Here is a 26,418-nt window from a genome sequence, read left to right on the forward strand (position 1 = left end):
GAGTGAACATGCACTTTCCCTGATGGAGCTTGCCTGGAGGGGAGTGACCCATAATACAAATAATGGTGCCACATCCATGTAATAGATCCAGTTCAGCCATGTAAGATAATCGCTAGCAACAGCTGCCTTTAAATTCACAACCCTACCCCTATTCCTTACCAAGCACTGAGCTCTCTGCTCACCATCAATTAATCTATCCTCACCAAAAATTGTGTTAGGTCTTCAGTATTGCTATCCTCACCTTCCATATCCACAAACACTCAGAAGTAAAACCAGTTGCTTAAAGCCACCCTGCCGGGACAAGGATATACCAGCGTTCAAGCCCTGGTCTCCTTCCATATGGAAAGAAAAAAAGTATCTGTTGTCTGAAGACCTACTTTCCAGGCTCCCTTTTGTTACCCAAGTAGCTGTAAGCCTTTGGGCTAATCACAAAGTCTTTCCCAGCTCAGTTATTCCTCTGTAAAATGAAGATACGATACCAGGAAACATCTAAGATCCTTTCCGGTACAAACATTGAGTAATTCTAGAATGCCAGGAAGGTCCTGTAGCTCTGCTGGGTAGAGTCTGTCTGGTTCACTTCTTCTCAGTGGTTAAAGATGGTTGGATACAGTCCGATGTGCCCCATGGTGGGAAAACAGAAGTCGCTATGGAAACGGGAAGAGCACCTACAGGCAACCTGGGGAGGCTGTGGCAGGGGAGTCAGCGGAGAAAGCTTCCTGGAGGAGGTGTTACGTAAATAGAATCCTGAAGGCCAAGTATAGAAGAAAGAGTGTTGAAAATGTGGAAAAGGAAGGAAGCTGGCTGGGCAGAGGGCACAGAAATGCCAGAGCCTAGAGGGCAGGGACTCCTGGAGGTGGTGTGCAGCTTGGAAGAAGGAGCCAGGGAGCCTGGAGAGGTGCCCCGTGATGGAGTTCATACACCTGCTCAGAGGTGTTCCCTTTGAGGGTATCAGGCAATCACTGAATTGTGCTACAGATGGGAAGACAGCCAAAAATGCTTCTCAGCATCCACATCAGCAAGGTCACTGTCCACCAGCTTGCGAGGTCACTCAATAAAGAGTGCCCTGAGCATTCACCCTGTGCTGTTGTACACAGACCTCTGTAGTGCTCAAAGCAATTCCACCTCCCAAACTCCCAAAGCTGTTAAGTGGCGAGGCCAGAACTCCCTGAGTTCAAGTCAAAGCTCTGGCCTCTGTTCCATAGCCAACTTGACAAATCCAGCGGTTGGTTGGCTGATCATCCTGGGGAAAAACTAAAAGCAGAAGAGTTTGTATTGGGGATGATCTTGAAAGGAACTTAGAGAGTGGAAGTCTGCAATCAAAACCTACTCTGGGGCTCCTGGGTAGCTCAGTCAGTGAAATCTCTGCCTTTCGACTCAGGTCCTCATTCCAGGGTCCTGGGATTGAGCCCCACATCCCTGCTAAGCAGGGAACCTACTTTTCCCTCTCCTGTTCCCTCTGCTGGTGCTCTAGCTCTCCCTCAAATAAAATCTTTAAACTCTGCTTTGGTGAACATTTCTCTTCCATTGTCATTCCAGATCATTTGTTAGTTTCAGAACCGATCTGTGGTTCTCTGGATGGCACATCCTGCTGGGCTTACCAGAATTTCCTGCAAGGCTTTTTCATACTTAGCAATCACTGAGACTATGTGCTCCCCACCTTGTCCCAAAGCCTTTCCCCTCCGCATGCTCCCCTGTTCCCTCCCCCTCTCCCACCTGTCCAGTGGACACAGGATGTGCTAGGTGGGGATTACAGAGAACCACTGGCTTAATCATCAGATAGATGCAAGTACCATAGCCATTTCAGGTTGTGATGAGGACTTGATAAACTGGCTAGAAAAGGCCTTGAAAGGGTAGCCATGCCTGGATGCCTGGCACATACACATGGATATTCACTATTCTTAAGGAAAAGATCAGATCTAACCACCTAAAGCTTTCAAACATTTGTGTGTGAAATAATAGCAGTAACCACTATATTCAAAGGGCTCACTTCCTTGCCCATAGTTTTCTCAATAAGAAAAACACTGAAGCCCCCCATTGACCACTGAGGAAACTGTCAGTCACCAACCTATATCCTCTGAATGTTTGAGGATTACCTCCTCGCATCCTCCTATAACCTGACCAAGTATATGCTGATTAGCCCCAGTGAAGAACGGTGACTACAGCAACGGACTGGAGAGGTTTGCATTTACGGCAACATTGCTCCTTTTTGCAGTCTGTAGCACAATTCTCAAGTGAAGGACTTCTGCCTTGACCTCCGTTTCTTGATCTGTGGCATGACTCCCTCATCGGCTTAGGTGGGTAGGAAGAGCTGACCTTTTCAATCCTGCAGCCCCAGCAAAATGAAATTTCACATGTTCCCATTGTTTATGATCACGTTGACCAAGTTCTGGAGAATATGTGTGTACCCTAGAACTGCAAAGGGAAAAGCCTCCCAAGGTCACCTAGTTATGAACTGGTGTGCTTCCCCTACTGTAAGATGAGGCCACAGGCTCCACCTTCAGCATACTTCAAGCCAGAGTCCTTGGGGAACCCAGGACAATGAGGGCCTTGACATTCCCCTAACCCCCAATGACAGCTCATTCCAGAGAGCCTGAACTAGTGTCCCAGCTCAGAGTCTTAGGATCACACACTGTTGCTCCTGTGTGTTCCTGGCCTAAACCTGGGGAATCCATCAGTTCTGTTTCTCAAATAATGCTCCTAGAAACCTGGCGGGTCCCCCCTGCCCCCCAAGGCAGTTTGAGGACGGAACCAGAAGGATTTGGATGAGTTACAAGTTCTGTTTACATCTGTTTTATATATTGACTTCCCTGCGATGCTGAGAACAGATTGAAAACTCCTAGAGCTAGCCGAGTCCCTCTTCATTAGAGAAAATTTAAGTGGAGCCTGAGAGAGAAGACTAAAAATATGACACAGGTCCCCTGGCCCTGATGTTCTTTCTCCCCCATCCTTATTATGGCATTTGGTTGGCTGCTCTGATCGCACCTGTGAAAAAAAATCACTTCCCACTCTGCTGCGCTCCTCCAGCTTTCCAGGCACTTGCTGAGGTGTAATGAGGTAAACATTCAGTTTGGCTACATGAGCCAGAAAACCTAAACAATTGCCCAAACAAAAGAAAAGTTTATTTCTGTATCAATGCAGTCCAGAGTCGGTCTGGCAGCTCCACAAAACTTTTAAAAACCCAAGTTCTCTTCTCAAGCATGTGCTACTTTACCCCTGTTTCAAGATGGCACCCAGAGCTCCAGCCACCACATCCACATTCCAGGAAGAATAGAGGAAGGGCAACAAAGAAAAAGAACAAATGGAGATTCAAGTTGCTTTTAAGGGAAATGTACTAGTAAAGGTTCTCCAGAGAAATAGAAAAAAATAGGATGCATAAAGATCTAATAGAGCCTTGTCGTGCAATTATGGAAACTAAGACATCCTGTGGTTTGCCATCTGCAAGGTGGAGGCCAAGGAAAGCCAACAATTTAATTCTAATCTAAGCCTGAAGACCTGAGAACCAGGGGAGTCAGTGGTGTAAGTGTCCATCCAAATCTGAAAGAAAACTGAGAACACCAATGTTTGAGTGTTCCCTGCTACCCTTTTTTGCTCTGTAATGGTCTTCCATGGATAGGATGATGTCTACCCAATCTGGTAATAAATCATCTTCACTCACTGATTTAAATGCCCATCTCTTCCAGAAACATCCTCACAGACATACGCAGAAATGTTTTACCAGCCATCTGGTCATCTCTCAATTTTATGTGTCAACCTGACTGGGTTAACTATTGATAGCAGTTTCCTGAAAGCCACCACTATGCCATTTCTACTTCTCTTCAAAGAGCAGTGACTTGGGGAAGGGTGGAGAAATGTAGACTTCTATTCTAGACGGCTACCTTCACTGCTAAAAATGGGAACTTCTATTGCAAAGAAAAACAACTGATCTCTAGGTAGGCAATGAGCAGTCTCTGCCACTCAAAGTTATTTCATTAATCCTCTCAACATATTTATGAAGTAATTTCTATCATTTTACAGATGATGAAATCAAGGCTTAGACTTCTTGATAGAGATCTCTCATTCAAAATCCCTGGCCATCATTCTGACTGAAACTCCATAAGAGACATCAGCCAGAACTGCCCAGCCAAGCCATTCCTTAATTCCTGCCCCTCAGACACTGAGAGACAGTAAATGTTAACTCTTGATTTAAGCCAGTTGCTTTTGGGGTAATTTGTTATGCAATCACTTGTATAGCTTATGGTGTGTGTCTTCCAAGATTTGCATTTTCACAGGGGATTCTTGGGGACACCTGGCTTAGTAGAGAGCATGTGACTCTTGATCTTGGGGTTGGAAGTTCAAGCCCCATGTAGAGTGTGCTTTAAATATTACTTTTAAAAAAAATCTTTAGAAAAGGAGGAGGGGAGGTCTCTTAGAGAGGCTGTCCATGTGGCAGGAAAGAAGCCCTGGGCTTGAAGTCCAAAGACCTGGATCTTGTCCTGCTTCTACCTCATAAAAACCATACAAATCTGGAAGGGGTCCTTCCAGGCCCTGGACCTCAGAATCCTCATAAGCAGTTTTAAAGGGAAGGAGATAGGTGTGGGGCTATTTGGCCTCACCAATCCCTTCCAGCTTTACTCCTGTCACTGCTGGAGGGCTGAAGCTACGGGAGCAGAGCATGGCACCCCAGGCCAGGCCAGCAGCTGCTTTTTCCACAGCTCTTGGGGCTGTAGCCTGTGGCCCCTAGAGGAAGAGGAGCTCTAGGCCCTCACCAAGCTCTCCACCTCCTGCGTCTAGCCTACTGAGCCCCACTGCCCCATGCCTAGGACCAGGGCTTTAACTGAACTAATGGAAAGTGTGGAACATCCAACCTCTGTGAATGGAAATTTCTAGGTCGAGGGCCTGGAAGGGGCCACAATTCAGCCTCTCTGGAAAAGACTTGAGGCTTAACCATCATGCACGCTGGAAAAGAAAAGCTGAAATCGGCCTTCTGGCCAGTGTAATATCTCCAAATGGGTGGTTTTCAATGAGAGGCAATTCCCCCCTCCCCCCCCAATCTCAGTGGTGAGTATTTGATATTTGGAGACATTTTGGGTTGTCACAATTATGGAGGCCCCATGACCTAGAGGTGTCATCTAGGTTGGTGGAGGTCAGGTATGATTCTGCATATCCTAGAATTTACAGGACAAGCCCACACAAGGAGAATATCCATAGGACCCAGAGTGGGGAACCTCTAAATGAAGGTACTCGAGACAGCCAAGAACAGAAGCTCATAGTATAACGATTTCTCCCCAAAATGTTACTGAGCAAAGTTACTATTCTTTGAGGGTGAGAAGTCTGGAACTAGATTAGGGGTTAAGCTACCCGGCTGAGAGCTCTCTCTCACCCAGAGACCTCCACCTCAGCTCTGCACATGTGCTGTTTCCCAGGTGGCTGCTGGCACCTCCTCTGAATTGGGACTGAGATCCTCAAGGAAGGAACCACCCAGAGGTAGATCCTGCATTTGTGAGGCCTTTATATACTTTGGGGATATCCCTTTTAAAAAGGAACAAGGGGGATCCCTGGGTGGCTCAGCGGTTTGGCGCCTGCCTTTGGCCCAGGGCGTGATCCTGGAGTCCCGGGATCAAATCCCACATCAGGCTTCTGGCATGGAGCCTGCTTCTCCCTCTGCCTGTGTCTCTGCCTCCCTCTCTCTCTCTTTCTCTCTCTCTCTCTCGAATAAATAAATAAATAAATCTTTAAAAAATAAAATAAAAATAAAAACGGAACAAGGTGTTCAGGAGGACCCTGCCAGTGGGGAGCCCTGCAGCTTGTCATCAGCTCTGGGATGAATCTGCTCTAGAAGCCCAGAGTGTGAGGATTCCCCAGAAATCCCTTGCCCCTTGAGGCACATGTCTGCAGCCAGGAGTCAGCCACTGCAGCTCCACGGAAAACCTCCCAAAGGAGGGGAGCTGCAGGCATAGGAGAACCTCCCCCGGCTGTGAGGGAGGCAAGGTCCCCCGCAGCCTGGCACCTGCGGGCCACACCTTGTGCAAGCACCGAGATGTCTCACCGCACACCCTGCCCTGCAGCGCTGCCCCCCTTGGTGGCATTTTTCCCAAAATGACCAAGATGCACAATTACCACAGTCTTGCAGGTCCAGGTCCCTCTGATATTTTCAACTCCCAGGCATAGCCCCTCCTAATCAGTCTCAAGGCTTTCCCTGCGCAACACACTCCACCCTCCCTCCATCTCCCAGCCCTACATACATACAACCCCTACTCCTGACAGACCGAATGGGTGCTGTTGACATAGGCTCCATCCACTGTCCAACCTGCGGAGATCTTTGACTTGGTGCTGTCCTCATCAGTCTGGCAGATCTCTGTTTGGACACTGCCTTCCAATCCACAAAGACTTCCTTGTCCCAGTGAGGTATTCCCACCACCCTTTGAACTGTTCTTGCTTTATGATTTGATTGATTGATAAGTCGAGGTTTAAATTCAATCGATCTCATAAACACGGATTGCCAAGTCAGCCCTGGCAGTACAAACATGAGGAGGAGTTGGGGTGGTGCACAGCCAGCTAGCTTTTCCCTACCAGACACCCTAAATGTCCAGGACAGAAGGGATTTTTCTCCCAAGTGAAGCTCCAGGCAAGTTTCCTAAGACCCATTGTTTCCTACTTCCCCCCACAAACTTGCCTTCCTATTGTACCACCACTCCCTCCCTTTCTCAAGGTATTTTTCCACCACTGGTTGTGGGTGGGGCACAGATCCCCCAGCTCAGATGGGGGAACATGAAAGGAACTATAGGAAACTGTGACAGGGACCAGAAAAGAGAAATAAGCCCTGGGTGCACATGTGTGTGTATATGTATAAGTGTACATACGTGCATATGGTGAGGACCTAGCTACTCTGAGACCCTAGATTCTGGTGTCTTTGGCTAAGCACGTATGCGGGGGATCCCACATTCTTGGAAGGTGCAAGAAGCAGCTTGTGTGAGACAGTGTAGTAGGTTGAATAGCGTCCCCCCAAAACTCGTGTCTACCCAGTGACCCTATTTGGAAATTGGATCTTTACAGATGTGATTAAGATGGGGCCTTACTGGATTACAGTAGGTCCTATATTCAATGACTGTTGTCTTTTTTTTTTTTTTTTTTTTTAAGATTTGTTTTGGAGAGCAAGCAGAGGGAGGAGCAGCAGGAGAGAGAGAATCTTAAACAGACTCCACACTGAGCACAGAGCCCAATGCAGGGCTTGATCTCCCAACCCTGAAATCACAACCTGGGCTGAAACCAAGAGTTGGACACTTAACCGACTGAGCCACCCAGGGGCCCCTAATGACTGGTGTCCTCATAAGGGAGGAGATTCAAACAGATGTAGGAAAGAAGCCATGTGACAGCAGATAGAGAATAGAAGCATGCATCTATCCACAGGCCAAGGGATGAGGATTGCCAGGAGAGAGCCATGGAACCAAATTTACGCTCGAGCCTCCAACCTTGCCAACTCCTTGATTTTTCAGGCTTCTGACCTCCTGAACTGAGAGAGCCCCAATCCTATTGTTCTAGGCTACTTAGTTTATGGTAATTTGCTACTGAAACCACAGGAATTTCCAACCCAATCCGAAAGATTGTACAATCTTGTACCCAAGTACATGTATGGTAGACAGGAGAACAAAAGCTACAATGTTCCATATCCTACTTCTGTCATTCACCATCTACGTGTCCTCACGCTGGTGACCATACTTCTGGGTGTCCATGTTTCCATGTCCGGATACTAGTTTCCAGTGCCTTGTGATCAGTTATCTGGAATGGTATAAGGACTTGGCACACATAGAAGGTGCCCAGTGTCTACTAATCACATCCTGCTCACTCTAAACTCTACCCATTCAGCCCAGGGACACAGTCCCTCCTTATCTGCTACCAGAGCAAAGATGGGAGAGTGCCCAGGTTTGGGGGTAAGGAAGAGTTTAGCTACTTTCCAGCTCTATGACCTTGGGTTCCATATTCAACTCCACTCTGCCTCAGAACTTAGTTCATCCAGAAAATAAAAATCATTAAAAAACCTTGCTCATGCATTGTTAGGGACTCTGTTGCCCAAAATTCACATGTTGAAGCCCTAATCCCCAATAGGATGGTATTTGGAGCTGGGGCCTTTGGGAGGTAATTAGACTTAGGTGCGGTCACGAGGGTGGGTCTTCATGATAAAATTAGTATCCTTAGAAGGACTAGACCCCAGATTAGTCTGTCTCCCCACCATGGGAGGAAGCAGCCCTCTGTAAGCAAGATGCCAGCCACAGGAGGAACCGGATGTGTCAGCACCTCGGTCCTGGATTCATAGCCTCGGAAGTGGGAGAACTGAGCGTCTACTGTTTAAGCTGCTCTCCTCCAGCATCCTGCATGGCCGCCTGCGCTAAGACAGCTAATTGTCCACTCATTCAACAAATGGTTACTGAGCTCCTACAGAGCATCGGAACTACTGTTCTTGTGCCTGATAGATAACTATGAACAAGTTATCTGCTCAAACCAGGAACTACAGACCAAGTCCCTGCCCTCCCGGAGCTACCACTGGTGGGAAAGACAACAAAGGTACAGCTATCACGTCCGTTGCTAGTGCAGATGAACAAAGTTGTGAGATGAGATGAACCCATATAGGTAAAGTATGGGATGCACAAGCATTCACTAAAAGTTTACTATCTTCTCATAATTTCCTCTTCTGACCCCTCTGGTTTGACTCCTAGCACCATTATTCTCCCACCCCACAAACTCGACACTTGGGGACATGTGTGGGTGGGTATGTTAAGTTACATGGCAAAAGGGAATTAAGGTTTCTAATAGTCAACCTTAGATGGGAGCTTCTCCTGGATTCTTGGGTAGGCCCAGTGCCCTCACAGGGCCCTTCTAAGCGGGAGAGGGGAAGCAGAAAAGAACTGGAAAGATGATGGCATGAGAAGGACTTGGCCCAGTGTTGCTGGTGGCACAGATGGAAGAGGGCTGCAAACCACGAACTATAGGCAGTCTCTAAAAGCTGAAAGAAGGCAGGCACCAAAGGCTCCTCCTAGAGCCTCCAGAATGTAGCCCTACGGAAACTCTGATTTTTTTTTTTTTTTTAACTCCGTGAAACCCATTTGAGACTTCTGACCTCCCAAACCGCAAGATATTTGTATTGTTCTAAGCCACTAAGTTGTTGCGGCAATAGGAAACAAATACTGGGGTCATCTTTGGCTACTTCTCGCATGTCCCCTACTCCCACTCCTCAGAAAAGTGACTGGTTCTGCCTTCATCGAGTCTGCTGCCACCCTCCCCTCACCACACAACCAGCACCCACTTTAGTCCCTGGTTTCCAGGATCGAGTTCTGTGGGTTTTTTCTTTGTGCCAGATTTTGAAAGAAAGGGGTATTCTTAAAGACCTAACCCCTGCCCTATTATGTTATAGTGTGAAAAGCGCTGTAATAAAGGGGAAGGAGCTGAAGGAGGGAAGTAATAGGAAAAGCTTCCTGAAAGGAAGTACTCTCCGGAGGCGAGACCTGCTATGGGGCATTCTAGAGAGGGAATCCTTTCTACAAAGGCCCTGTGTTTACCAGCCTCCAAGATGGCCCTCCATGACCCTCACTCCTGGGACCTTTTGTGTAGTCCCTTCCCACATTGAACAGGGCAGACTTACATAACAGGATATTAGAGAAATGACTGTGGTTTCTGAGGCTGGGTCATAAAAGCCATTGTAACTTCCTGTCTGCTCTGTTGAGTCACTCAGTCTAGAAGTCACTTGGCCTATTGTGGAGGAGCCCTATGGAGCCATCTACAGCAAGTAGCTGAGGCCTTCAGCCAACAGCCCTGTGAGTGACTTATCAGGGAGGTGATTCTACTCCTCTAGTCAAGCCTTCAGATGACCATAGCTCCAACTGCTATGTCCTTCATGAGTTGGTAGTCAAGCTGAGGTGGAACCACCTGGCTAAGCTGCTCCCAAACTTGTGACCTACTGGAATAAATCTTTGTTTCAAGCCCACTGAGTTTGGGGTGACTCATTACACAGCAATGGGTAACTAACATAGGCCCTAAGGCCAAGTGAAAGACCATGAAGAGCTACACCAAGGTCTTCACTCCAGTATAGGGTACAAGAGGAGACCAGCTCAAAACAAAACCGGAAAAGAAGACAAGGGAACAGATTATGAAGGGGATTCTAAATCATGTAAAGGCCCTCAAATAAAGTTTGCTTTGGAGCAACTGAGTGGCTCAGTTAGCTGAGCATCCACCTCTTGATTCCAGTTCAAGTCAGGATTGAGCCCCAGGTCAGGCCCTGCACTCAGTACAAAGTCTGCTTGGACATAGATCAATGGAACAGAATAGAGAACCCAGAAATGGACCCTGAAATGTATGGTCATCTAATATTCGATAAAGGAGGAAAGACTATCCATTGGAAGAAAGACAGTCTCTTCAATAAATGGTGCTGGGAAAATTGGACATCCACATGCAGAAGAATGAAACTGGACCACTCTCTTTCACCATACACAAAGATAAACTCAAAATGGATGAGAGATCTAAATGTGAGACAAGAGTCCATCAAAATCCTAGAGGAGAACACAGGCAACACCCTTTTTGAACTTGGCCACAGTAATTTCTTGCAAGATACATCCACAAAGGCAAAAGAAACAAAAGCAAAAATGAACTATTGGGACTTCATCAAGATAAGAAGCTTTTGCACAGCAAAGGATACAGTCAACAAAACTAAAAGACAACCTACAGAATGGGAGAAGATATTTGCAAATGACCTATCAGATAAAGGGCTAGTTTCCAAAATCTATAAAGAACTTATTAAACTCAACACCAAAGAAACAAACAATCCAATCATGAAATGGGCAAAAGACATGAAGAGAAATCTCACAGAGGAAGACATGGACATGGCCAACATGCACATGAGAAAATGCTCTGCATCACTTGCCATCAGGGAAATACAAATCAAAACCACAATGAGATACCACCTCACACCAGTGAGAATGGGGAAAATTAACAAGGCAGGAAACAACAAATGTTGGAGAGGATGCGGAGAAAAGGGAACCCTCTTACACTGTTGGTAGGAATGTGAACTGGTGCAGCCACTCTGGAAAACTGTGTGGAGGTTCCTCAAAGAGTTAAAAATAGACCTGCCCTACGACCCAGCAATTGCACTGTTGGGGATTTACCCCAAAGATTCAGATGCAATGAAACGTCGGGACACCTGCACCCCGATGTTTCTATCAGCAATGGCCACAATAGCCAAACTGTGGAAGGAGCCTCGGTGTCCATCGAAAGATGAAGGGATAAAGAAGATGTGGTTTATGTATACAATGGAATATTACTCAGCAATTAGAAACGACAAATACCCACCATTTGCTTCAACGTGGATGGAACTGGAGGGTATTATGCTGAGTGAAATAAGTCAGTCGGAGAAGGACAAACAGTGTATGTTCTCATTCATTTGGGGAATATGAATAATAGTGAAAGGGAATATAAAGGAAGGGAGAAGAAATGTTGGGAAATATCAGGAAGGGAGACAGAACATAAAGACTCCTAACTCGGGGAAACGAACTAGGGGTGGTGGAGGGGGAGGAGGGCGGGTGTTGGAGGGGAATGGGTGACGGGCACTGAGGTGGACACTTGACGGGATGGGCACTGGGTGTTTTTCTGTATGTTGGTAAATTGAACACCAATAAAAATTAATTAAAAAAAAAAAAAAACAAAAAAAACAAAAAAAAAACAAAAAAAAACAAAGTCTGCTTGGGATTCTCTTTCCCTCTCTCTCTGCCCCTATCCCCATGTTCGATCTCTCTCTCTCTCTCTCTCTCTCTCTCTCATAATTTTAAAGATTAAATTTGCTTTGCTCTTAGAGTGATGGAGAATTTGTGGGCTTTGAGTAGTGAATTGACCTGGTGAGATTTTTCTTCAGAAAAAATGGTTCTGGAGGGCCCCTGGGTGACACAGTTGGTTAAGTGGCCAACTCTTAGCTTTGGCTCATATCATTGGGCTCCATGCTCAGCACAGAGTCTGCTGGAGATTCTTTCCTTCTCCCTCAGCCCCTCCCCCTTTCTTGCTCACTCGTGCACTTGCTCTCTTTCTCTCAAATCTTAAAGAAAGATGACTGTGGCTCCAGATGGAGGATGGATTGGCAAGAGACAGTAGCTGCTTCACTAGGATGGAGAGAACTGGATGGATTTTAAGATATTGGAAAAGCAGAATCAGGAGGATTCACTTATTGTTAGGTTAGATATGGACAACAGCAGAAAGGCAGGGATTTCCCCAGCAAATGAATAGAAAATGTCATGACTTACTGAGAAAGCATACAAGGTCCAAGTTTGAGAGCTATAAATGAAGGCAAATGTGAAATGCCTAGTGGATGTCCAGAGATGGCCAAGAAATAATTGGATCTGTCTCTATAGGAAAGAGACTGTTTGGACTGTGGAACCAGAAGTTAGGAGGATTCCTCTGTGCGTACACACCATCACCCTTGGGAAGTGTGGGGAATGGGGTGCAGCTTCTCACTATGGCCACAAGACAACAACACTTACATCTATGACTGCCTGGTGGTAGGTCATCTTATCAACTGCCACTTATTTGAGCACCTACTCTACGCCCACTGCTACTCCATATTTTATCTAATCATGTGTACTAACAGGACAGTTTTGAATCTGATAATCCCAACTTGGTGCCCACCTATATGAAAACCTTTCACCTCTTTTGCCATTTAAGAAATCCTTTGTAGTTAAAAGAACTAAGTGTGAGACAGGAATCCATCAAAATCCTAGGGGAGAACACAGGCAGCAACCTCTGTGACCTCAGCCACAGCAACTTCTTGCTAATCACGTCTCCAAAGGCAAGGGAAACCAAAGCAAAAATGAACTATTGGGACTTAATCAAGATAAAAAGTTTTTGAGACGCCTGGGTGACTCAGTGATTGAGCATCTATGTTTGGCTCAGGGTGTGATCCCAGGGTTCTGGGATCAAATCCAACATCGAGCTCCCCATGGAGAGCCTGCTTCTACCTCTGCCTATGTCTCTGCCTCTCTGTGTGTGTGTCTCGTGAATAAATAAATCTTTTCTAAAAAGATAAAAAGCTTTTTCACAGCAAAGGAAACCATAGACAAAACTAAAAGACAACTGACAGAATGGGAGAAGATATTTGCAAATGCCATATCAAATAAAGGGCTAGTATCTAAAATCTATAAAGAACTTATCAGGCAGTGGCTTCTGGGAACATGGCAGAGTGGAAGGACCCTGGGCTCACCTCGTGTGGCGTGGCCACCTGGAGAATACCCAGATCAGCATAAACAACCCAGAAAGTGACCAAAGACTGGCAGGACAGATTCTGCAGCTGGATAGAGACAAGCCACAGCAAAGCAGATCCACCCCCTCTTGGCAAGATCCCATCAAACAGTGCCACGAGCCTGGCAGTGTGCAAGCAGCCCAGACAAGGCCCAACACCACTCCTGCTCCAAGAAGAGGGGAAGATAACCACACACCAGTCTGACCACAACCCCCAGTCAGGGGACAGCAGAGGGAAAGTGCCCTGCAGTTCGGTGCTGCTTCATCTCTGGCTAACACCTGATCTGACTCAACTCCAGCCCAAGGCAGCCCTGGACTGGCCCATTAAAACCACAGGCAAGACCCCACCCACAACAGGCAGAGATCCATTGCAGACTGGACTGAAGCCAAACACAGCCCAGCTACAACAGTAGGATACCCCTGTAGCAACACACATAGGAGACGCCCCTGAAGCACCATTTTCTGGTGAAAAGGAGACCTTGCACTGTGGGGCACTTTAGGACCTCTTCTTCATAAAGCCATTACTTTCAAGTGTGGGAGACAAAAATGATTTTCCTAACCCATAGAAATAGACTAAACGAGAAGACAGAGGAATATGTCCCAAGTGAAAAAGCAGAACAAAACCCTAGCAAGAGATCTAAACAAAATGAAGATAAGTAATATATCTATTAGTGAATTTAAAGTGATGCTCTAGGGGATCCCTGGGTGGCGCAGCGGTTTGGCGCCTGCCTTTGGCCCAGGGCGCGATCCTGGAGACCCGGGATCGAATCCCACGTCGGGCTCCCGGTGCATGGAGCCTGCTTCTCCCTCTGCCTGTGTCTCTGCCTCTCTCTCTCTCACCGTGTGCCTATCATAAATAAATAAAAATTTTAAAAAAATAAAAATAAAGTGATGCTTATAAAGATACTTGCTATAATTGAGAAAGAGTACAGGACTTCCATGAGACCCTCCACAAAGAGATAGGAGACCTGAAAGAACCAATTAGAGATAATGAACTCACTAAATGAAATTAAAAATAGACCACCAGGAATAAATACCAAAAAAGAGGAAGTAGAAGAATGGGTCAGCAACCTGGAGGACAGAGTAGTGGAAAGTAATCAAGCTGAGCAGATGGGGGGGGGGGGTGGAATTACACAAAATGAGAAATAGACCCAGAGAACTCAGCAACACTGTCAAGCATAATGACAATTGCATGATAAGGTATCCCAGAAGAGAAGAGAGAGAAAAGGGGGCAGAAGACTTATTTGAAGAAATAATAGCTAAAAAACCTCCTGAATCTGGGGAAGGAAAGAGAAATCCAGATTCAGGAGGTACAGAGAGCCCCCAATAAAACCAACTCAAAGAGGTCTGCACCAAGACACAAAGTAAATAAGATGGCCAGAAGTAGGGACACCTGGGTGGCTCAGTTGGTTAAGCGTCTGCCTTCAGCTCAGGTCGTGATCTCAGGGTCCTGGGATCAAGCCCCATGTCAGGCTCCCTGCTCAGTGGAGTCTCTTTCTCCCTCTCTCCCCTACTCATGCTCTCTCTCTGTCTCTCTCAAATACATAAAATCTTTGGGGGTGGGGGGATGTCCAAAGTAGTGATAGAGAATTTTAAAAGCAGCAAGAGAAAGAAAAATATGTGACGGGGAAACTCCATAAGACTATCAGTGGATTTTTCAGCAGAAACCCTGCAGGCCAGAAAAAAGCAGCATAATATGTTCAAAGTGCTAAAAGGGAAAAATCAGCCCAGAATACTCAATCCAGCAAGGCTTTCATTCAGAATTGAAGAAGAGATAGTTTCCCAGAAAGACAACAGTTAAAGTCATGACCAGGAGCAAAACCAGCCATGTCCCTGTCACACAGGATGCCATGATGCCATCGGCCGAGGGGTCTCAAATCCACAGTCCAGCCTCCCTCCTGCCTCAGTCAGCCTGCACTACCAGCCACCTGCTCAATCCCAAATCAACATGCCTTCACCTCAGGTTGACGAGGACTCAAACTGATACTCTTCCCCTCAAATTTCAGCCCCTAGGCTCAAGTTTGTGCACAAAAGTGGGCATGATTATAACAGCAGAATGAAGCAACCCAAACAGTGACACTGATTCTGTGGAAGACATAATGGATAAAAGGAGTGTGTACTAAGCTGAGAACATCAACAAGCACATAAAAAAATAGTGCATAAAGCAAGATTCTGGCTACTAAAAGAAACCAACGGAAAAATAAGATGAAATCAAAGATGGAGATAAACTATAAGGGGCTCCTAATCATAGGAAAGAAACTGAGAGTCACTGGAGGGGAGGGAGGGGAGAGAGACGGGGTAACTGGGTGATAGGCATTAAGGAGGGCATATGAATGAGGAAATGATCAGCGGGTGAATGAGGGAATGAGCACTGGGTGTTATATGCAATTGATGAATCTCTAAATTCTACCTCTGAAACTAATAACACACTATATGTTAATTGCATTTAATTTAAAATCCTTTGTAGAAAGAGAACTGAATAGAAGAGTTGAAAGTCTTGGGTCTAAATCTTGCCTCTGCCACCTAATGGCTGTGATCAAAATACCTTTCTGAGCCTCGGTTTTATCCTATTCAAACCAGGAATAATAGTAATACTGGCCTCACAAAAAAGACATGAGGAGTAAATAAGACAACTTTGTGTGAAAATAATTATGTGCAGAGTTCTCAAAAAAGGTTAGCTTCAAGAAAACCGTACTCCTAGGCAATGTACCCATCCTTTCATTGGTCTGAGATTATATGTTAAATGTAGCTCAGGGTCCATCAGTTAAAGCTTAGAAGTCTCCAGCGGACTCCTCGCTAGTCAGATGTTACCACTGTCCCCTGCCTGCCTTCCCAGTGCTGTTGATGGGTCTTGTATGCGTGGATTTCAGCAATCGGTGGTTTCTCCCCTCCACACAACACCCTGATTTGTTCAGCACATGGCCCTCTACAGCTAGGACCACGTGTAATACAAAACAGGCGTTTATTTGCCAAGTACTGGTTTAAACTGGATTCAGTCTTAAAGATTTTTTGGGTTTTACTGGGCATTTGACTTGTATAAATGGAACTATTAATCCCGAAAGGTAAACTTAACTCCGGCAGATTAAAAAAAACTCCCTCCAGATCACAACTGTGTTAACTCAGTTTTCGGTGCAGGAAAATATTCATTTTCTGGTATTTGGCAGATTTTTAAAACTGAGATCAAACACCTAAGAGGATGAAGAATGAGTTGCTGGGCGAAGTGAGGGAGGAGAAAAGGCATAGAGCTGCTTGAGGGGAAAATAAGCAGGAAAACATGCCTGGACCCAGAAAGAAACTGTGTAACTTGGAGTTTTGAGATAATTATATGGAGTTCTGGGGTGGTTTGTACTTGGGAAGGGCTTCAAGTGCACCACGGAGAGGAATTCCCAAAAAAGGTCACAAGATGGCGATATTACTCCAGGAGTCCCTCCCTGTCCTTTCCACCCAAGGCCATGGCTTTCTTTGTTCAGATTCCCTTGCCTAGCAAATGTCACCAATGTCACCGTCCATTTTGTCTCCTCATGCCCCTGGTTTTACCTTAAGCCACTTTCTTGTGACTAGCTTTAACACAGAAATTTATTTTATTGCTATTTGTTAAATTTTTAAGGTAGTGTTACAGTCTCTGTTCTCAGCGGTAAAAGCAGCTAAACCAAACGTTTTAATAAGAAATATAAAATAAACCAATTTAAAAAACATGAGAGGTTGATCTTTCTTTCCCTTTTTTATGAGTTACTACCCAGAGAGACTTCCCAGGTAAGTGGGGCATCACTAGGCCTGGAGCCTGTTAGAAACCGAAGTGGCCACTTGAAGCCAAGAGTGAGAAAGGCAGCCAGCACTCAGGTCGGGGCAGGAAGGAGGCTGAGCCCCACCCCACACAGAATGAAGGGCAAAAAACCCCAAATGTGTACCTCTTAAATTTTATTATGGAAAAAATCCAATAATCCAAAAGACGGAATAATAGGACAGACCCAGATACAATCTTATGGAGTATCTGAAACTATAAACCAGGAAAGAGCTTTGAGGAAAAATGTAAGCTCCCATTTTGTTGAGGACACTTGAAAGGCACATCCCAGGGACCCTGGTCTGGCTCCCTCCAGCCCCTCCTAATGGAAAGTCCACACCTAGAGGAGGAGGGGGGAGGGGCGGAGCACTGGTTTTAGAGGGTGTAGGGAAAGCAGACCTGTGGAGGGAACAGTCTAGTGCCCCGTCCTGCAGGAGGAGTTCTTTACTTGGGTGGCTTCTAGGGACACTTGAATTCCCAGAAAATTACACGTATAGGCACTTCCCTAGAAGACTTCCCACTCCCACCAGACTGTCAAAAGGCTCTCTGGCCATTCCTTATCCCCTCACCCGGGCCAGAAAAAAAGTCTAAAAACCCCACTGTTAATGACACCGATAATACTCATCCCGTTTCTTTTGGTGGTCACGTTGTTCTTTTAAATACGATGACCTATGAAATCTTTAATAATTAAAAAAAGGGTCACAGAGAATTAAGAAAAATGGGTACATAATTTTCCTGCAAAAGGAAGTCATTTAGTATGCACTTAGGCACCTTATGCTGGAAGTACTAGGTGTGTTAATGTCACAGCTCCGAGAACAGCTACACTAATCCAAAGTATGCTTAAAAACGATACCCAATTCATTAACAAATTAATCTGGGAAAATGTGCCTTGTTTGACAACCCATTAAATACATTTTTCATTTTCAGCTATTTCAGAAGTCGTTTTGGAAATAAAGACAAACATACATATTCACAGAAAATGCCATTTAGGGCTTTAATATCGAATGTAACGGTCCTAGTTCACAAAAATAGCATAAAGTGCAAAAGCTCCATTTCAAAATCACTCCCAAAGCAATGGAGACTAAATGCTACCACAGGCAGTGGGCATACCACCCTTATATGGCACAACTATATAAAGTATAAAACAAGGGATATATCTGAAAATACTATATATGCTCTGATTACACACTGTGATTATAAAATAGTCCACAATCTGGTTTAACATGTAGAGAAAGAAACCATTCAATTAGTCCTTTAGAATAGAGGCCTTTTTGTTTTGTCTGTAGGAGAATAACCACAAAATTAATTGAGAACCCCAATCTGGCCTGCGAATTCTCTTTGGCCAGCTGGAATGGCAGCACCGAGGCAAAGAGCTGGCAATGAAAGGTTCCCAGCTCATTTGGGGGGAAAGGAGCTATGAGAGGGGATCCGTTGGACAAGCTTCAGCCCTTCCCTTTCCCCCAGAGATGGTTGCATGTCAGCCACATGGGATGAAGAGCCAAGGAAGACTCCCTCCCATGCTCAGAGCCTCCGACAGGGCCCTGGCTCACATAAGCATGATGAACTGGTGAGAAGTTTTCACACACCTGAGAAATACGATAAAAATAACAAGTTACTGTATATTTAGAAAGTCTGCGCTTGATGTCCACCAAGCTTAGATTCCCCCAACAGGACATCTTTCATCCACAATTAATATTTTAGGCACTCATCAGAGGGACAGGCATAGTTTCTCCCAAAATGCAGCCTGTTACCAAATAGATTCAGGTATCTCTTCCCCATCATATGCCTTAAATATAGTCACTGAAGTGCTAATACCATAATCCTAATCATAAAGAGGAGAAAAGATTTTTTTCTAAAAGAATCACCACTCAGTGTTTGATTGAAAATAAGAATCACTGACTTAAATGATTGCTTGATAACTAGGATAGTAATGTTTAATATCTTAGATCCAATTCCTGCTGGTAATCGATCTTGGCAAATTCTAAGGAGAACAAAAATCTGACAGCCATGATGAGTAACTGCCGTGACCTAACTCCCAAATGTCAAATCTCCACTTCCCTGTATGATTAGGGGAAAAAACCAAAAAGATTCCTGATTGCACATCAATTAATAAGCTATTCACTTTTTTTTTTTTTTTTTTTTTTTTTTTACATTTGGGGAATAAAAAACTGTAGAGCCCTATTTTTAACAGCTCATGAATCCAAGAGTAGAGGCCTATCAAAAGGAGAATTCAGTTCATTATTTCTTAGGACCTATTCATGTCAGGCTCAATTTAAAAAGAAGACTCAGCAGTAAGTCAGAATCCAGTGATGAGCTCTCAAGTGTATAGCTAACACGAGTATATTCCAAAAGCTGCTCCTCATGAAATATACACAACTGGTATTTACATTCCATTCAAGTTACCAGTTGAACTGTCCACTCTAAAAGGCATCTATTTACAACTCGAGGCAGGTCGGGGGAGGAATACACCAAAATACCAAAATATTAACAATGATTGTCCTTGGAAAATACAGATTTTTTTTCTCTTCAACTTTCCTATAGTTTTCCAAATTTCTTTCAAGACTGTGTAGTACTATCAAAGCATCATAAGTATAAATATGAATGATGCTATAAGTCTAACTTTAAATAGAACTGTTCAACTTTGGGATCCCTTGGTGGCTCAGCTGTTTAGCGCCTCCCTTCGGCCTGGGGCCTGATCCTGGAGTCCCAGGATCTAGTCCTGCGTTGGGCTCCCGGCATGAAGCCTGCTTCTCCCTCTGCCTGTGTCTCTGCCCCTCTCTCTCTCTCTGTGTGTGTGTGTGTGTGTGTGTGTCTCTCATGAATAAATAAAATCTTAAAAAAAAAAAAACTGTTCAACTCCTACTTTCTTGATTCACCATCTTCATGCTAAGAGCTATAGTGATTTTTGTTCAACAGTAATGTTTTTGTTCTCAAATCTACCCCATTCCATACTTCTTTATCAGTCCTTAACTCATTAAAACCAATCTCTAGAAAGGCCTTCTGTTTTTTTGGGGGGGGGTTGTTTTTTGGGTTTTTGTTTTTTACAGGAAAAACCTCCTTTCTGACATGTTAAGTCCTTTGTCTTGTAGAAGATGGATGGAAACAGCCCTGTGAGTTGGGCCACTTATTTCCAGCAGTCACATTTTATCCCTGTTTCCAAAGGACACTTGGAAACTTCCAGAAGAGCAAGGTCAAAGTGTTGAAGCTGGACGTGATATTCCCCAGTGACCCACCCTCCCTCCCTGATAAGGAGACCTCCTCCCTTCTTGATTGCTGGAATAATGCTCCCGTCACTGAGGAGCCCTAAACAGAAATTAAGCCTCATAGAGAATGCAAACACTTCCCACACCCCCTGCCTCTCCTCATCTATGCTTCCACACTAAGACAGCTGGGCTTAAAGTACATCAAAGCTTCCCCCTACTTTGGAGCATTTGTATACTGCAGGAATGGATGAGCCCAGAATCCATGCCTAGTAAGTCCATCTAAAGCGAGGACTGATATTTCCCTTTAAAAAAAATTCTAGACTTGAAACCAAAGGACTTAACAGTAGTTCTAAAACTCTAGGTGGTTCCATGAACCACAGAACCACCTAGGTATCAGAGGTGAATTTGAAGGTCCCACAAATACATAAATACTATTTTTCAAAGCACATTTTTAAACCATAATAAACAGGTACGCTCATTCAATACCAAATTTTTTACCACGGAAACCAATTTAACTTGCATTTTCACTGCATGATATTAGGGAAATATATAAGTTCAACCTTAAAATAAATTTAAACAAATAGATCACAACATAGTTCTCAGGTTTAGGTTCCATCAAGATTTCTTACTTTAAATAGGGTTCTGCTACAAATAACTTGAAAACCACAAAAGTAGAATAAAGCCTTTCCTTTTTTAAACTCTCAATTCATTGTTCCTTGTTGGGCTCTTCACCTAGGATCCTGTACAAATTCTGATTAGAGCAAGAGTTCCTAGACATGCCAAAGACTGGTACTGTCCAGCTCTCAGATCCTTAGCTTCAGACTCCTGTCCTCACCAGGACACGTGTGTCCTGCCTTCCTTTACCATGCAATGTTGCAAAGCAGGAGATGTGGGAGTTCCAGTGAGTATCCCTGAGGTCATGCCTACCCCCTCACGCCTTGCTGACAATTCTGGAATCTTCATTCAGCTCAGTGAAGAGGTTAGCCGTAGCCAGTGTCACTTCTGCTGAGGAAAAACTCAGACTTGCCCACTGCAGCAGCAACCTGGGAAGCCAGCGACTAGTCACTGCAGGACTGGAGAAGCAGCTGTCAGATGCTCGAGGAAGCCACAGGAAGCACCTATTTCCCTCAGGAAATAGGGGACGAAAAAGAGGCTAGGTTTTAAAGGATAACTTCCAGCACGGAAGAGCATACAGAAGGCTTCCGAGCAGCATAAGCTTCCAGAACTTCAAGTTTGCTCCAGATGCTGAACCAGGATTCATGCCCCCAGCTCCCTTGACCAAACAGGAAGGAGACCTTGACCTTCAAAGCTCAGCAGTAAGGGGCAGGGGTCTGTGTGCAGCCAGATCACCCCACACCTGTTCTCCGTGTGTCTGAGGTGACTGGGCCAGACAGCCAACAATGTCAACATTTGAAAATTGTGCTCATCTTCGAGAATGGCTCAATGTGAAGTGTAGCTTTTGGCACAGAGGGTCTTTTTGTCCACTTCACCCTCCTCTGAGGTCCCCGGCTCTCAGCAGAGGTAGTAAAGGATTCGCAAGCGCACATAAACTTGGTTACTGTGAGTTCCAGGTGGACGAGTGGCCTCGTGGGTTTCATTGGCTTGGTTTTATTCTAGGGCCATTCCCCCAAATGAAAATCCTTGGCATGTTCCATCGGTCAGTGGGTCTTGCCTGTGGCAGGGTATGTCTGTGAGCAGGAGTCTCCTCCGAGAGTACAGGGGTCCACAGAGTCTCAAGTAAACCCCCGCTGGGAAATGAGCCCCACCCCCACCCCACCCCCACCCCCACCCCACCCCCACTGAGGGACTGCTCTGCCTCTGCTGCAACAGGTCCCTGCATCTGGAAGGGACGCTGAGGAGATCTACCTGGTGCCCCTGAGCCCTCCACTTTCCAATTTCGGGAAAGGGGAAGACACCCTTCCCCCTGCACAGTGGAGTCCTGGTGGGCCACGGCCACACTAGTTAGAGCCCAAGGGAACAGAATACCAAAAAGACAGGCCCTCCCCCTAGCTCTACAAGCCCCCTGCTGTCTTCACTGGCAAGCCCAATGCAGGAGGGAAAAGCAAGCAGAGAAGCCAGCCTCCCCATCACGTGATCTTGACCGGTGACTTCTTGCTGGCACACAGGAGGGACACGTAGGGGACCCCGATGAAGGCCCATTTCTCGCTGGGCCAGAACTTGATGACGGGGCCCTGCTCGGGGATCTCGGAAGCAGCATCAAAGTAGGCAAAGCATACGCAGCCCAGGTAGGCAGCAAGGCAGATGAGGATGTGCCTGCAGAAGGATACAGGATGTGAGCCCCGAACAGGTGCAAACAGAGCTGCCGCCCTGGGTGAGCCTGCCCAGCACTCTGGCCCAGCCCACCTCCCCGAGGTAACCACAGGCCAGCGCCTCTTCCTGTCAGGACAGTCCCCCGCATCGCAGGAGACCAACAAATCTGGAACCAACAGGGCCAGCTCTGGAAAGTTCTAAAATATTCCACCTGGTAACAGTCTTTGGCTCAACCCCCAAAGACTGAGGCCCAAGGATTTAAAACAGGTGCTAGGAAGATGGAACTGACATCTGATGAGATCCCACCTTCTTACTGCAACGTTGCATATACATAGTTTCTGCCTTTTACTAGGAATCCTTTTATACCAATTAAACTACTACAGTTTTAGTAGGGAAACTTTTTTACTCTGTGTCTGTAAAAATTTAAACATGAATCTTTATCAAGCAAGGGACCATCTAGAAGCATGTAATCCTTCTTTCTACCCTAGAGTGGAATTCCATTCCAGATGAATGAAAGACTTAAAATGTTTTTTTAAATATAATCAAAGAAAACACTTTCATAAACTCTGGTGGGGGCAGCCGTTCTGAGAATGAAACAAAGTCCAGAAATCCTGTGAGCAGGATTCTGAGCAGGAAAAGACTGACAGGTGTGAGAACAGGAATCTTTAAAACCAAGATGGCACCAAACTCATTCTATCCTGAAAGATAAATGGAAAAGGGGAGGGAGGAATATTTGTACCGTATGACCAAAGAGTTAAAGTCCTTATATTCAAGACTGATGAATCACTGACCTCTACCTCTGAAACCAACAATACATTATATGTTAATTAATTGAATTTAAATTCTATTTTAATTTTTTTTAAATTAAAGTAAAATCCTTATATTCCAGGGCACCTGGGTGGGGTCCAGCTGTTAAGCAGCTGACTCTTGATTTCACCTCAGGTCATGATCTAAGAGGGGGGTGAGATCCAGCCCCACATCAGGCTCTCTACTGAGCATGGAACCTGCACAGGATTCTCTCTCCCCCTCTGCCACTCCCTTTACTCATGCACACATTCTCTCTGTGTCTCTCGGAAAATAAAAATAAAATCCCTACGTTCCAAATAACTCTCAAAAACTAATCATTTCACAGGATGCCCCTTAAAGAATCGGTAGGGGAGCAGGCAGTGGGTGAGGATGGCAGGAGTGAGACTGGCCTCAGGCTGATAAGCACTGAAGCTGGATGTTGCCTCCATGAGGGCTTAATGTAGTATTCCCTATATCTTGAAAATGATGCAAATGTGCATAATACATACAGCTATTGGACAGTAATGACTGGTGACTATGTGCCAGGCACTAGGTGCTAGATATGCTAGATATAAATTTTTAAAAATAGAAAAAACTCCACAGAGAAGGCAAATGAAAAGGTACCTTTCAAAAAAAAAAAAGAAATATACACATTAAAATTACAATGGAAAAGATGCTCAACAATAATTCTAACTTTACAAAGACAGGAAAATATTTTTAATCAGGTTAACAACATTTAAGAGCTAATGCCTTTTACCTATACTTTCATATATATTAGATATTATAGACTCTAATAGAAAGTGTTCATTAATATACTCTCCCTGGATTTGGAGATAGAGATCTATACTTGTACCTGCATTTATAGATACAGATATATCTATATATAGGTATAGATGTATAAAAAATTTAACCTAAGGAAATGTTTAGGCATGTGAACAAATAACCTAATTATCCATTAATAGTTTGGCTAAATGATTTATAAAGCATCCATACTATGAAATATTAATTGGACACAAAAATATGAAAGGTAATACATATGCATTGGTAAGGAAAGTTGTCCACCATCCTATTAAAAAAAAAAAAAGTTTGGAGCATATATAGAATGATATATTTATTTTTTAAAAGGTAGAGTTAGAGAAATAGACGTGAAAAATCTGGAAGGTGGGGTTCTTGGGTGGTACATCCATTAAGCAGCCAACTCTTGGTTTTGGTTCAGGTCATGATCTCAGCGTCGTAAGGTTGAGCCCTATCTTGAGATCTGCGTGGAATCTGCTCCAGTTTCCTTCTCCCTCTCCTTTGGTCCCTCCGACATACCCCTCTCTCTTGTGCATGTGTGCTTGGTCTCTCTCAAATAATCTTTTTTAAAAATCTGGAAGGAGGGACACCTGGGTGGTTCAACTGATGGAGCATGTGACTCTTGATCTTAGGGTTATCAGTTCGAGCTCCATGTTAGGTGCAGAGATTACTTAAAAATAATCTTAAAGTCTGGAGGAATAAACTTTAGGTTGTTAACAATTGTTATCACTCTTTGGACAGAATTATGAGAGCCTCTCTATACTACTCTGCTTAAATTTGTTCTTAAAACATCATAACTGAGCTAAAAACATGGTTCAACTGTGGTGTACCTCCTGCTTAATTTCTCAAACTCAAACTAAGTTAATTACAACTTACTTTTTGAATTTTGCTTAAATTGCTGACATTACCAAAAAACTTGATTAAAAATGTACTTATAGTACCTTGAATGAAGTCTTTTTTATATACATGTATACATTTATCAAAACTCATTAAAGTACACAGTTAAAATCTGCATTTTATGATCTCCATTATAACTCAGCAAATCTATAGTGCATAAATTCACTAGTGTGAGTTGAGGTTGAACCTAAAAAATATCAGGAAAAGGACCCTGAGACTGGAATCTCCACTTTGTGCTGTTTTACATTGTATTGTCTTTTGGAAAACAGTCCTGGGAGTCCCGGAGCCTTAAACTGAGAGCAGGTTGGGTATCATGTTAAATATATACAAGCTCCCATGTTCAAGGCAATTTACACGAGTTTCAGGCATTTCCTGATAGAAGTCAAGCTTCTTCTGAATCTTGGATCTAATAAAGCTTTTCCAACTCCTTACCACTAGAATTCTCCCTGGGTGCTTTCAATTTATAAGGGACATCCTAAAGCAGATTTCCCTTGGCCCTTGCTCTCTTTTGCAATCAGAAGTCCTAGAGGACCGAGGAAATCAGGATTCTGGTTTGGAGCTGAAGCAGTTCAGAGGAAGAAACCACTCAACTTCTCAGCTGAGTGTAGGATTCTACAGGCTGTTTAATAAACTGTTTGCTGCTTTTTTTTTTTTTTCTTAAACTTAACCACATATCCTGAGCATTCCAATGCATAGATGCTCCAATTCCCACGACTGAACTCCCAGGTGAGCAATCATGAACAATTAATTCACCTCTCTGGGCATCTATCTCTACCTGTTAAGTGAAGGGGTGAGACTGTCCCCAAATGACCTGTGTTGCCTTCACCCGGTCACTTGAGCATCTCAGTCCCCACATCACTTCTGTCCCAAGCCTTCCCCACCCCCATCCCACCCCCAGAGATCTAGCTAGAGTTCAGGTTACGGATTCAGCTTTCAAGCTCCTTTATGCTTTAGTAATGGAACTAGAGGTAAGAGACCACAGACTTGAACCTCACACAATTAGGTCTTTCTGATCTGGCTAAGCCTGCTCTCCAGAGCCTATTCTGCTTTTGACAATACTTTCCATTGCTTCCAAAAGATCTGACCGTTTCTGTGAGGAGAGAAGAGTGCTCAGGCCGTGCTCCGTCCTCTTGCACACCTGCGTTCCCTACAAGGAAGAGAGTACCTGCCCACGGGCGGATGAAGACGGCAGTCTGGTCGCTGGCACTTACCACACGCAATGCAGGTAGGGAAAGTGGAAGGAGGACAGCAGCTCACAGAAGGCTCGGTCACTGATCCAGCAGAAGAGCGCGAGGGTCCACCAGAGGCCAGAGAAGAGGCCCAGTTTAAAGACACGCACATTGTCACACCTGCACAGGGACCCAGAAAACAAGTCACCCTCAGTCTGGGCTGCCACCCGCCTTGCTGGCCAATCTTTTCTGGCTCCTCACAACTCCCCCC

The 26,418-nt window shown here is 44.9% G+C and overlaps 1 protein-coding gene across 2 annotated transcripts in view; it reads right to left on the reverse strand.

Annotated features, from left to right (window-relative positions):
- Positions 1 to 19,947: 19,947 nt before the first annotated feature.
- ACER2 (alkaline ceramidase 2) overlaps positions 19,948 to 26,418 on the reverse strand; it is a 31,052-nt gene continuing 24,581 nt past the window's right edge. For both annotated transcript variants that reach the window (XM_026001459.2, XM_026001460.2), the window contains 2 exons: positions 26,190 to 26,327; positions 19,948 to 22,503 (listed from right to left, as the gene is read on the reverse strand). In XM_026001459.2, the coding sequence (XP_025857244.1) occupies positions 22,317 to 22,503; positions 26,190 to 26,327 (325 nt within the window). In that variant the 3' untranslated portion in view covers positions 19,948 to 22,316. The remainder of the gene's footprint in view (positions 22,504 to 26,189; positions 26,328 to 26,418) is intronic.

Source organism: Vulpes vulpes, chromosome 12 (assembly GCF_048418805.1).
Source record: "Vulpes vulpes isolate BD-2025 chromosome 12, VulVul3, whole genome shotgun sequence".
NCBI classification, from domain to species: domain Eukaryota; kingdom Metazoa; phylum Chordata; class Mammalia; order Carnivora; family Canidae; genus Vulpes; species Vulpes vulpes.